The following is a 12,863-nucleotide window of genomic DNA, read 5'->3' as shown; positions in this document are numbered from 1 at the left end:
AAAAGGCAATCGTAAAGCCTCCCATGACAACTCCATGCTTTCTCTCCCGCCGACTCCCGGATTTTCCCACTCAGAAACCTGTTTTCATTGGACCAAGAAGGAAACCAAAGCTTACAGCCATGCCCAAGGTCTCCAAGTTGGAGCTGACTCAGGTCCATTCATCGGTTCACCCCAATGTAGGGAACACGTGTTATGTCTCAGGCACTCTCCTAAGGCCTTTGTTCTCATTACCTTATTTAATCCCTTCAACAACCCTAGGATGAAGGACTAATGTATCCCCCATTTTACAGATCTGGAAACTGAGGCACAGGGCAGTTGAGGGACTTGCCCAAAGCCCCAGACCAAGGAAGCATGGCTCGAGTCTGCATTCTTCAAAAAAGAAAGAAAGTAATTCATTTTCATTCATTTGAAAGGCAGAGCTACAGAGAGAAAAGGAGAGATAGAGACACTAATTCCCTAGCCAGATGGTTGTAACAGCCAGCACAGGGCCAGGCCAAAGCCAGGAGTCAGGAGCTTCACCTGGGTCTCCCACATAGGTGCAGTGGTCCAAGCACCTGGGCCATCCTCCGCTGCTTTCCCAGGCTACAGCAGGGAGCTGGATCGGAAGTGGAACAGCCAGGACTCAAATCAGGTGCCTGTGCGGGTCTGGGATGCCAGTGTTGCAGGCAGCAACTTTACCTGCTGCGCCATAATGCTGGCCCCAGAGTCGGCACTGTTAAGCACAGCGCACCCCACGTCAAAGGCCAGCACACGTTGCCTGTGGTCCGCCCACAGCCATGGCACTCATTTTAGTGCTCTTCCCTGAGCAGGGCACAAAGAGCAGCCTCTTTCTCCCAAGTGGAGACCTTGAGTGAACAGACTATGAACCATTCCCATGGGTGGGCTTTTAGACCATTTCCCATCTTTTTTTTTTTTTTTTTTTTAATTTAGCTCCTGAGCCAAGTTCAAGTGTGCAGTTCAGTGACCTGCAGTGTATTCACAGTGCCATGCAGCCATCACCACCGGCCTTCTCCGGAGCTTTCCATCTTCCCCAACAGAGACTCTGCACCCATCAGGCACCAGCGCCCCGGTCCTCCCTCTCCAGCTCCTGGGAACCAGTGCTCCACTCTCGCTCTCCACGGATTTGACTGCACCTGGTGTCTCGTGGCCTGGAATCATGCACTGTTTGTGCTTTCGTGATCACAGCATCTTGTCGGAGCTATTATACACCACACTCCAGTGGGCTTTGGTGGACTCCTCATTTTATCAGCAGTGTTTAAAGAAAGGCATACATTGTACAGGTAGCAGGGGTGTGACGGGGAAAAAAAAAAAAACAGTGGTTACTCTAGGGAGGGGAGGTGGGCAATGCAGCACAGGAAAGAGAGATTTCTTTTTAATCCTCAGCCCTTCTTATACCTTTAGAATTCTAAACCTTGTTCATAAACAAGGAGGCTTCAGAAAGTTCACAGAACACTACAGCCGATTCCACTGCGATACAAAGGATGTTCACAAACTACTATCAACAGCTCTCTGCTGGCAAACTGGAAAACCCTGAGGAAGTGGATAGAACCGACCAAGATTAAGTCAAGAAGAAATAGTCCAAACAGATGCATAGCAAGTCATGAGACTGAAGCAGTAATTATCACTAAACTTTTTCAAAGTTGTTTTTTCCATGGAAAATGCCCATTGTTATTTAATTCCATCTTCTACAAATGTTTGGAAGCCCCATCACATTACCTACAGAAAGAAATGTTTCAAACATTGCAGGTGACCATTAGAATACAGAAGTAGACTGTACTAACACCTTTGCCCTTTATCGACCCAGACGGTGCAGGGCAGTAACTGTCCAACAAAATCCATGTCCCTTTCTCACACACTCACTCCCTGGGAGCTGGCAGGTGGCTGACCCACTGCACTGCGTTTCCCAGCCTCCTGCTGGCATCCAAAGAGAGAGATGTGCCTTCTGCCGGCCAGCGATTCCCCTCCATGCTTTCTGTCCCCTTCCTCTAGGCCGGGAGGGGGCTTAAGCTCAGCCTCAGCTACAGACAGGAAGTATGCAAGGAGATGGAAGAGAGGGGTGATGGAGGGAGCCTGGGGCCCTGAATGACCGTGTGGAGCAGGGCCACTCGCCCACCTGAAACTTGAACTTTTACACAGGAAAGACAAAAACTTTAGTGCATTTTGAGACGTTTTTGTGATCGCAACCCTAGTGTTGGTCTCATGAGTACAACCCGTTGGGGGATATATGAAGCCACCTCCCATGGTAGCAGGGAAGAGAGGAGGTGCTGGGAGCTCAGACGGTGGCATCCGGCAATGCTCAGCCTCAGGTTTTTGGGTAAGGTGCGAGGAACATCCCTGTTATCAACACCAATTCCTGGCCATGAGCTGAGCTTGTCTGGGGCTTGGCCCACTCCAGGCTGCTGTGAGAGCAGTCATCTGTGGATTCTGACCCTGGCGTAGGCGATCACACACATGCATGGTCTTTCTGCACAAGTCTCCTCACATCTTAGACCTGCATCGTTTTGAAAACTACTCAGGCCGAAGGGGCAGGAGGTGGAACCAAGTCTCTGCAGGCCCCACTCCTGGCCAGCACTCAGAGACGTGCAGCCCAGGACAAGGACTCAGGTCTGATGCCTTTGGTCTGGGCTTTCCTCCTCCAGCATCCCCACTTGGAACTGCAATTTCTACTTGGGATTGGATCTCATCTGGACTTGCCACAGCTCCCTGTGTGCCTCTGGGTGAACATGAAAATGTGCAGGCCTGGGTGTCATGGCACAGTGGGTTAAGCTGCTGCTTGGAACACCTGCCACCAAACCAGAGTGCCTGGGTTCAAGTCCTGGCTGCTGAGTGCTGGTGATCCAGCTTCCTGCTAGCGCTCCTGGGAGGCGGTGCATGACTGCCATGTACTTGGGTTCCTGACACCCACGTTGGAGACCTAGATGTAGTTCCATGCTCCTGACTTTGGCTTGGCCCAGCCCTGGCAGTTGCAGTCATTTGGGGAACAACCAGTGGATGGAAGATCTCTATCTTTCTCCCTCTGCCCCCCCGATCATCCTGCCTTTCAAATAAATAAATAAAATCCTTTTTAATGTTTTATTTGTTTGAAAGGAGAGACACAGACAGAAGAGAGGATGGGGGGAGGGAGAGGGAGGGAGGGATAGAGAGGGGGGAGAGAGAGGGAGAGAGAGAGAGAGATATCTTCCATCTGCTTGTTCACCCCTCCAAATGGCTGTGGCTGGGCCATGTGGAAGCCAGAATCTAGGAGCTTCTCCCATGTGGGTGCTGGGGCCCAAGTACTTGGGCATCTTTCCCAGGTGCAGGGAGCTGGATCAGAAGTGGAGCAGCAGGGACTTGAACCAGCACCCACATGGATGCTGGCACTGTGGGCGGAGCTTTAACCTTCTATGCCACAGCACTGGCTCCATAAAACTCTTTGTTAAAGATTTATTTATCTAATTGAAAGGCAAAGTCACAGAGAGGCAGAGGCCGGGGGTGGGGGTGGGGGGGAGCAAAGAGAAGTCTTCCATCCCCTGGCTCATTCCCCAAATGGCCGCAATGGCTGGAGCTGCACCAATCCTCTTCCAGGTCTCCCATGTGGGCGCAGGTACCCAAGTACTTGGGCCATCTTCCGCTGCTCTCCCAAGCAGAGCTCTCCCAAGAGAGCTGGATCAGAAGTAGAGCAGTCGGATTTCGAACAGGCACCCACACGGGATGCCAGCACTGCAGGCAATGGCTTCACCCACTACACCACAGTGCCAGCCCCCATAAAATCTTTTTTTTAAAAAAATGTGCAACTCTGATGCCTGGAAACTCACTGGCTTCAGCAACAAACCAGCGTGAATATGAGACTTTGGGCTTGGCTTGGTTGTCCCACTTGCAGAATGAAAGGAGGCAGGTGGGGAGCAGTCTGGGAGAAAGGTGCCTGGAAGAATGCAGGAGTTTGCCGATTTTGGAAGTAGCCAGAACTGCCACTTGAACCTAAGAGAGTACTTCAAACATTGTGTGTAAAAATGGAATTAAAAGTATGAGCTTATTTCCATGCACATTTTTCATCATATGTAGAAAATATGTATTATGAAAAAACTATCCATGGATTTCAAAACAATTTTTACACCCAAATAAATTCATCCTTTAATTCCATTTCTCCACAAACTTTTTGAAGCACCCTCATATCTGAACCTGTTAGAGACCAAGGGAGGGGCAGAGGGTAGGTCCAAACATGTTTGGAGGAGAGGGCCAGAGATGGCAGATCCAGGAGCCCTGCATTCTTAGGAGTGGGGCATACTTTAGCACCCAGAGGGAGGAGCTACTCACCACGCCCCACCCCCAGCACCGAGAGGGAGGAGTCATTGCCCAGGCCCCACCCCCAACACCCAGAGGGAGGAGCCAGTGCCCAGGCCTTGCCCCAGCATCCAGAGGGAGGAGCTATTGCCCAGGCCCCACCCCCAGCGGGAGGAGTCATTGCCCAGGCCCCACCCCCAACACCCAGAGGGAGGAGCCAGTGCCCAGGCCTTGCCACAGCATCCACAAGGAGGAGCCACTGCCCAGGCTCCACCCCCAGTCTGGCTCACTCCCCTTCCCCTCTGCCTGCTTCCAAGCTGCTTCGCCAAACCTCGGAAGGCAGCGAAGACAGAGCCTATTTAAAACAACCTCCAGAAGGTAATTAAAGAGAGCCTGAAGGGGAGCCTTCTGTAAGGCAAAGGATGCCTCCATAAAACAAACAAAAAACTTCCTAATTTATCAGTTGGGCCAAAATGGCACCATTAATTTTGTTGCCATGGTTACTCACAGGTAGTGTGTACCTATGCAATCCATGGGGAGCGGAGTCCCCCCCCCCCCAGTTCCAGAGCTCCCTAGCAGAAGACAGCCCTCCTGCTGCTGCTGCCACATGGCACACAGCAGCTGTCACCGCTTCCCCAGACGGCTGCCCCCTACCCAGGGCACACTCCAGAGCTGAACCTGGCTTTGAATTTCAGGGCTCCCACGTGGGGCCCTAGGATTCTGAGTGTTTTTCTTTAATCACTCTGAGACTCCAGGTCCTCATTTGTAATGCAAGGATTTGAATACTCACTTTCAAGGTCATTGCGAAAATCAACAATTTATTTAACAAATATTGACTGAGCACCTACTATGTGCTGAACACTACTCCAAGCAGTAAGGATTGCATCAGTGAAAAAAATAAAAAGATGAAGACCTCTGCCTTTATGGAGTCAGGCTGGTGGGGACACATGAGTGATAAGCAATAAAAATAATTAAGCGTTAAGCCTGTTTAGGATACCCGCATCCCATTTCAGAGTGCTGGTTGGAGTCTCAGCTGGTCCACTCCCAATCCAGCTTCCTGCTAATGTACACATGATGGACCAGCTGCTTGGGCCTCTGCCACCCACATGGGAGACCTGGATGGAGCTTCTGGTTCCTGGCTTCAACCTGGCCCAGTGCTGGCTGTTTGCAGGCATGTGGAGGGTAAACCACCGGATGGAAGATCTCTCTTCCTCTCTCCTCTCCCATTCCCCTGTCACTCTTTCAAACAAATACAATGAATAAATATTTTAAAAAAATACAAATACAGAGTAAGTGTTCTGATATGTAAGGAAAATAGTGCTTCAGGAAGCAAGGGGAAGTAGCACAGGGTCAGAGGACAGGAAGTAGATGCTGGTGGTAGGGGGAGGAGGTTATAGCAGTAAGGTGTGACCTTACATAGGTGACCTTGGAGGAAATGCTCAAGAGAGAGGGAACCACGCAGGTGTCTGGTGGAAGATTGTTCTGGCAGACAAAACAGCCAGTACAAAGGCCCTGGGGCAGAAAGGGGGCTTGCCTGGCACATGTGAAGGACAGTGTGACCGCAATGGACTGAACAAGGTGGAGCAGAGGAGACCAGGTCAGAGAGGAGTGAGGGCTTTACAGGACTTGTTCACAACTGCAGCTTAACTCTTAGTGGGAAAAGGGACAACACCAGGTTTCTACTAGAGCAGCCGTTCTTGTTGGGGGGTGATTTTGTACCCAGGGGACATATGGCAACCTATGGAGACAGTTTTATTGGTAACAGCTGGGGGGGGGGGTGGAGTCCACTGGCAACCAGAGCCAGGCATGTTCTTAACCACAGGCAGCCCCCACCACAAGGCCAATAGTGCCAAGGCTGAGGACCCCGGGGCTGAGACAGAATATAGTGTGTGTTTTCACAGATCTCTCTACCCGCTGTGCTGGGGAGGGACAGAAGGGACCAGGGAGAATGGGAAGACCATCCTGGAGCTCCCCCCCTCCTAGTGGCCCAGTCCAGAGCTGCATCCGTAGTGCCCAGTATAGCACCAAGCACATCGTACAAGTGCCCCTGCTAATACTGACCAGGTGCTGCTCTGTGCCTGGTAAGAGCCACGCTGGGGCTGGCACCAAGGAGCAGGTGCTTACCAGGACCCCAGAGCCCGAAGCTGAGAGCCGGGTGAGATCAGGGCTCAGCCAAGCCTTCCCCTCAGCCAGCTTTTGGCAAACCTACGGGCACCCATGGAAGAGTTGGGGTGCAGGTACTTTTAAGCCCCTGGTGTTTGCTCTGCTGACCCATATCCTGGCTGCCAGCAGAGGGGAGCTGTTGCATCACAGCCGCCCTTTCTCCTTGGCAGGTGGTGGGCAGAGCTCACCCCCCACAGGGCTCTGCGCAGTGGACAGGTTACCCTGGGTGCAGAGGGCACTCAGGAGAGCTGGGCTGGCTCCCAGCCTCTGGGGAACACAGAACACCACCATAACCACCCTCTCTGATGCCCACAGTGGTTCTCAGAGACCTGCATGCTGCACACCCGGCCACCCCGTGGTTTCCAGGTGTTTCCATGACAGCATTACTCCTCCCTGTCCACCCTGGCACTACCACCAGGCTGATCCCACCACAGCACGCTTCACGCTGCTCCCCTGCTCCAGAGCCTTCCAGAACTTCTTCCTGTCTCATAGCACTCCCAGCATGGCTTCATGGCTTTCAAAAGCTTTCACAATCTGCCCTGTTACTGGCCAACCCCCTGCATCATCCTCTTCTCTTCTCTTCTCTTCTCTTCTCTTCTCTTCTCTTCTCATCTCATCTCATCTCATCTCATCTCATCTCATCTCATCTCATCTCATCTCTCTCCTTCCCCTGGTCTCTGCCTCTGTCTCTCCTTCTCCCTACATTGGTCTCTCCATTCCATTTTACATCTTGGCTTTTGCAGGTGATTTGCAGGTACTATTCCTCCTGCTGGATCTAACGGGCCTGGCGTCAGACCTCTTCCCCAGCTAGCACAGTCTGGCTTCGTGGCCCTGGGCAAGTAATGTAACCTCTCTGAGCCTCAATGTTCTTGCTGCAAAATGGGGTTGATACAGGTACCTACCAAATAGGTAATCCATGCAAAGCCCTGGTACAGTTGTGCCTGAGTATCCACAGGTGGTTGGTTCCTGTGGACAACAAACTTCTCAGCTTCTCACAGCCCTGACAGAACAAGGGGTAGTATTTGCCTGTAACCTGCGTACATCCTGCTGCGGCCTGTAAGTCACCTCTAGGTTACTCACAATACCCATTGCCAGGTAAGTGCTATGCCAATAGCTGGTGAATTTTTAGGGGACAACGACAAAAAGAAAAGTCTGCACATGCTCAGTACTCACGCAGTCTGGGGTGGGTTGAATCCACACACGCAGAGCCCGCGGAGGTGGAGGGCCGGCTGTGTTTGGTGGCTGTCCAATACTTGGCAAACACACAGTGAGTGGTGACTCACCATGGTGGTGGTGGGAGGGGTGGGGGTCTTTTATATTTAGCACCACCTATCTCCATCCATGCCAAACCATTCCAGCCAAGCCTCAGCACACACAAGTGCACAAATCAGAATCAACATCCAGAAACTTCTGCTCAGCCATGGCTTTGCTGTCTGACAGCCGTGCCCCTTATTAGGGCCCTAGTGCTTCACATTTCTACCTGCTAAGCCCAAAGGGTACATGGCCCTTATTTTATCCTCAGAATGAATTGCTTGTGGGTGGAGCAATGGGCTCTGGAGGAGATGTGAGCCGCCCACCAACAAAAGGGTACACTCAGGCCATCAGGAGTGACCAAATCATGACCACACTGTGCACACCCACAGGGGCGGGGTTGTACTGGAGGGCAGTGCGCTGGATAGAGACAAGCATGTGCAAGTTCCTCAGCGCTGTCCACAGTGCAGGACAGGCCCACAGGCAAGCAGCCCCGGCAATGGGCTGCTGATCCACACGCCCACAGAAAGACGTCAGAGCAGACACAGAGCCAGGCTGCGGACAAGGCCCCTTCCAGACTGAGACCAAGAGCCAGCCCGGGTCTTGTCAGATGGTACAGCCATGGCCCTGCAGCAGAGCCAGCTGGGGCCAGTAAGAGGGACTGGCTTTGATTCCAGATGGCTGAGGCTTCCGCGAGCCCGAGGTCCCCGTGCGGTCACCATCCCCTGTTCCCGCGTCTGCAGCGCGGAGGTCATGGGTTGAGCGACTTTGCTGATGGAGACGTCGGAGGGCAGGTTGTGAGAGCCAATGCGGGAACGCACAGGCCGCCAGCAGGCTGGGCAAGGGAGGCAGGCGGTGGGCGGATCTGCATCCAGAGGGCCATAGTGGCCGGCTCACACCTAGCACTGTGCTACCCAGCCACCAGATGGACACACAGGCATCACCCACCCAGCCAGAACTGGGACGCCCGGCTAGTGCCAGCCCTCACCCCCTCCTCCCTCGATCCCTGCAAGCACAGGGGGTTTTCAGAGTAGAAAACAAAGGCGGCCCGGGAATCAGGACAGGCAGCCTGAAGCTCTTGAAAGGGAAAAGACAGGAAATGTGGCCTCATTCCCCAGGGAGCTGGCAAAGGTCCCCAGAGGCTGAGCTCAGCGGGAGCTAGGGCTGGGAGTGGACACTGTCAGGGTCAGGGAGGGCCTAGGGCTGGACCCAGCCCTGACAGATGTGAGAGGGTCTGAAGAGTACTCCAGCCTGGGGGAGCAGGGTATCAGTCCCGCCTTCCAGGCTCTTGTGTGCCCAAGGGCAGAGAGAAGCACGCTGCTCAGGAGGGAGGCGCCAGCACCTGCCCTGCCCACAGATGGCTGCCAGGACTCAGCACACAGCGCTCCCACCTCCAGATGGACCCTGCATCACGGGTGGTGCCCCCGGCCATCCCTCCCCCGGTCTCTGTACAAGGGCGCTGGCTGAGGAGCTGCACCCACCCTGGCACCATGCCTTCTTTCACCTTGTCCAGTCTGTCTGCCTCATTTGATTCATTTGCAAGGCTTGCTCTCTCTACTTCCAGCACAGTGGTCTTCCTGGTCTGGACCACTGCTTCCCAGAGCCCCCTCCTCACCAGCTCACTCCTCAGCCCTCAAATATCAGGGGAAAAATCTCTTCCAGACACGCAGCATCTGAGCTGGTGCCCTCTCCACTGCTCTCCTACAGCGTCGTATATCTCTAGTACCATTGCCTGGCTCACGCAGGGTCCACGAGGCCAGAGCTTCACCCGGCTTCCACGCTGTCCTGCAGTGATGGCATAGGAGAGAAAAGATCACAAAACCTGAGTGTGACAGCCTCAGATGGCCAATATGGGACTAATAGGAGGTCTGGAATGAGAAGAAGTTCTCCAATAAACAGGATATTAAAAAAAAAAAAAAACTGCCAGAATTGAAAGACAAGAGTCTTCAAATACAAAGAAGTCGCCAAGAATCCAAAACAATGAGTTTTAGCAAGGACAGCACTGTGGAATCTCAGAAATAAATTCAGGGATGGCATTGTAGCATAGCAAGTTAAGCTGCCACCTCTGAGCCCAGCATCCTACATGGGCACCAGTTCATGTTCTGGCTGCTCCACTTCTGATCCAACTCCCTGTTAATGTGGCTGGGAAGGCAGCAGAGCCGGCCCAAGTACTTGGGTCCCTGCCATCCACAGGGGAGACCCAGATGAAGCTCCTGGCTCCTGGCTTCAGCCTGGCCCAGCCCTGGCCGTTGCAGCCATTTTAAGAGTGATCCAGTGGATAGTTGCCTCACTCTCTGTAATTTTGCCTTTCACATAAATAAATAAATCTCTTAAAAAGAAGGAGGAGAAGGGGGAAGGGAAGAAGAAGGAGGGACGGAGGGACAGAGGGACAGAGGGACGGAGGGACGGAGGAAGAAAAAGAAATTGCATAGCTAAGGAGAAGACTAAGCATTTCTAAAGGAAGAGGCCACTTGCAAAGAATCAGGAATGCAAAGGCATCAGATTGTTTAATGGGTTATAGACCAGCGGCCTTCAAAACACCGCAGAGAAATAACTGTCAGCCTCGGGTTGTCCCCTCAGCCAATCTGCCAGGTAAGGTTGAGCGCAGAAATATGATTCCTCAGACATAAAGACTCAAGCTCTCTTCTCTTTCACATGAAGATACTGGAAGAGGCGTTTCACCAAAACTGTAGTCTACACCAAGCAAAAGCAAGACTTGAGCTGGTGGGAGGTGAGTCCCAGAGAAGAAAATTTCAGGAGGGAAAAAAATGAAAGTGGAAGATTAGACGAGAGTCTTCAGGTTGAAAGTGGGCACTGAAAACAAGGGAAGGCAGCCGAAGGGTGCATGAAGAGTGGAGCTGGTACAGAGGAAACTATGCCAACACGAGGCAGTGAAAACACGGGGCAGTATTAAATCCAGTTAAAACATAAAGTCGGAAAAAAAACATAGTCACAACACAGCCAACATGGCTATACAATAAATGTCGTTTATATAATTTTACTAACACGAATATTGAATATGTGTAGGCCCCAAGTCCATGGTAGCTATTTTTGGAGGCAGACGGGGAAGAGAAGTGTTCATAGACGTGGCTGATAATAGAGGTGAATCCTCAGCTACCACAATAGACAATGCGGAAGACTAACTGAGAGGGGTGGACTTTTGGCAGGGCAGCTAAGTTGCCACCTGGGACTCTGCATCCCTTGTGGGAGTGCCTGACTTGAGTCCCAGCTACTCTGTTTCCAATCCAGCCTCCAGCTGATGCACCTCTAGGAAGCACCAGGCGATGGCTCAAGTAGTGGGGTTCCTCCCACTCACGTGAAACCCAGACTGAGCTCTGGCTCCTGGCTTCAGCATGGCCCAGCCCTGACTGTTGCAGACGTTGGAGGAAAAAAACCAGTAGAGGAAAGACCTCCCTCCCTCCCTCCCTCCCCTTCCCTTCCTTACCCTCTTTTCCCTTCTCTCTCTCTCCTCTCTCCTTCCCTCCTTCTCTCTTTCAAATAAGAAAAAGGAAAATGATTTATTTGTAAAAAAGAACAAGTTGAGAAACAGCAGTGTAGATAAGTCTGTTTGTTGGAAATGGAGATTTCTACCTGAAGAATAGCCAACGTAGCTGCTTATGGGGTGCAGGAATGGCAACTGGGGAGGAACGGGCGGGGCAGCACACTAGTTCCTTACCCACATCTCAGTGCTGCCTGACTTGTTGAACTATGCACATATATTACTCTGGAAAAATCGGAAGCCAATTTTTTAAAAAGTTTTTAACTGACGTTTATGAACAAAAGAAAAACTTCAGCACATTACCCATCAGGCCCTGTGAACCTTGAGGTCGTCCTGTACCACATCCCCCACCATTCTCCAAAATCAAATACACGCATCAACATTTCAGGCAGCTCTGATGCAAGTCCCTCCATGACATCAAAATAAGATTTCATAGTGTCCTGGCCTAGACCGCCTCCGCCTTCCCACCCTCAACCTGAGTTCAGGGGGCACGATGTGCTGGCTGACGTTCAATCACCAGTTTCCTGGAGCAGAAGCCCTGCTCTGTGGCGTTTGCTAATTTGCTAATTTGCAAATGTCCCCGTCATGGCCGGTTCCTAGCTGCCACTGAAATGCCGCTGAATGTAGAATTGGGACAAGATGCACACCATCAGCCCTGCAAGCCAGGGCAAGCCACTCCAGCCAAGCTGTGGGCCTCTCTGGTCTGTTCAGGCCACGAGAGAGACCAGGAGTCCACGGGGGTTTGTGGCCACAGTCAGTGCAGCCACTGCAAGAAAGAGCGGTGGTTCTGCTTGCAAGGAGGGGCTGTGAGTTCACCCCCTGCCCTCTCCTCCCCACGCCTCAGCCCCACCTCCAACGGTTACCTGCTCGTTGGTGACCCCGGGGCGCAGGGTGCCGTGCTTGTAGTCCTCCAGCAGCTGCACAGCCTCTCTGAGTCGTCTCTGCAGAGGAAGGAAGAGACGGTGAGGGGTGCAGATGCAGGGCTCCGGCGAATCGCTCCAGGGGTCCCATCAGTGTCAGTCCGGTACTGACAGTGTGCACGAGGACCAGCGCCAAGTGCCCGGAGCCTCACGAAACAGGAAGCATCCGCCGTCCCACCACAGGGCAGCAGCCAAGCAAGGGTGGCATCATGACACTGGGGAACATCCTTCAGCAGTTAAAAAGTGAAGTGGGGCCCATGTCATCGCTCTGCCCGTCTCTAAGACATTTTGTTCAGTAAGCAAATCACCAAGCAGCATGATGTTGCTTGCTGTGCCACACACACACATACACACACACCATTTTCCATAAGACTATTCATGTGTGTATAAAGCATTAAAAAAAAAAAAAAGCCTTAGAAAGAATCCCACCAAATGGTGGCAGGAATTACCTTGGGGGAGGAAGAAAGGGTCCAGCCTTGAGGGACATCAGAAGGAACTTTCATTTTCATTGTAATAGCCGAAGGTTTTTATAAGAATATATTTATAGGGCCAGTGCCGTGGCATAGTGGATAAAGCCACCACCTGCAGTGCAGGCATCCCATATGGGCACTGGCTTGAGTCCCAGTTGCTCTACTTCCCATCCAGATCTCTGATATTGCCTGGGAAGGCAGTAGAAAATGGCCCAAGTGCTAGGGCCCCTGGACCCACGTGGGAGACCCGGGAGAAGCTCCTGGCTCCTGGCTTTGGATCGGCACAGCTCTAGCCATTGT

The 12,863-nt window shown here is 52.4% G+C and overlaps 1 protein-coding gene across 3 annotated transcripts in view; it reads right to left on the bottom strand.

Moving 5' to 3' along the window:
- Positions 1-12,863, bottom strand: part of SFXN5 (sideroflexin 5) — a 122,724-nt gene that overhangs the window by 76,279 nt on the left and 33,582 nt on the right. For all 3 annotated transcript variants that reach the window (XM_002709756.5, XM_017340676.3, XM_051837500.2), the window contains exon 3: positions 12,037-12,114. In XM_002709756.5, the coding sequence (XP_002709802.1) occupies positions 12,037-12,114 (78 nt within the window). The remainder of the gene's footprint in view (positions 1-12,036; positions 12,115-12,863) is intronic.

This window comes from Oryctolagus cuniculus, chromosome 2, assembly GCF_964237555.1.
Source record: "Oryctolagus cuniculus chromosome 2, mOryCun1.1, whole genome shotgun sequence".
NCBI classification, from domain to species: domain Eukaryota; kingdom Metazoa; phylum Chordata; class Mammalia; order Lagomorpha; family Leporidae; genus Oryctolagus; species Oryctolagus cuniculus.
This window is presented reverse-complemented; position numbering and strand designations above follow the sequence as displayed.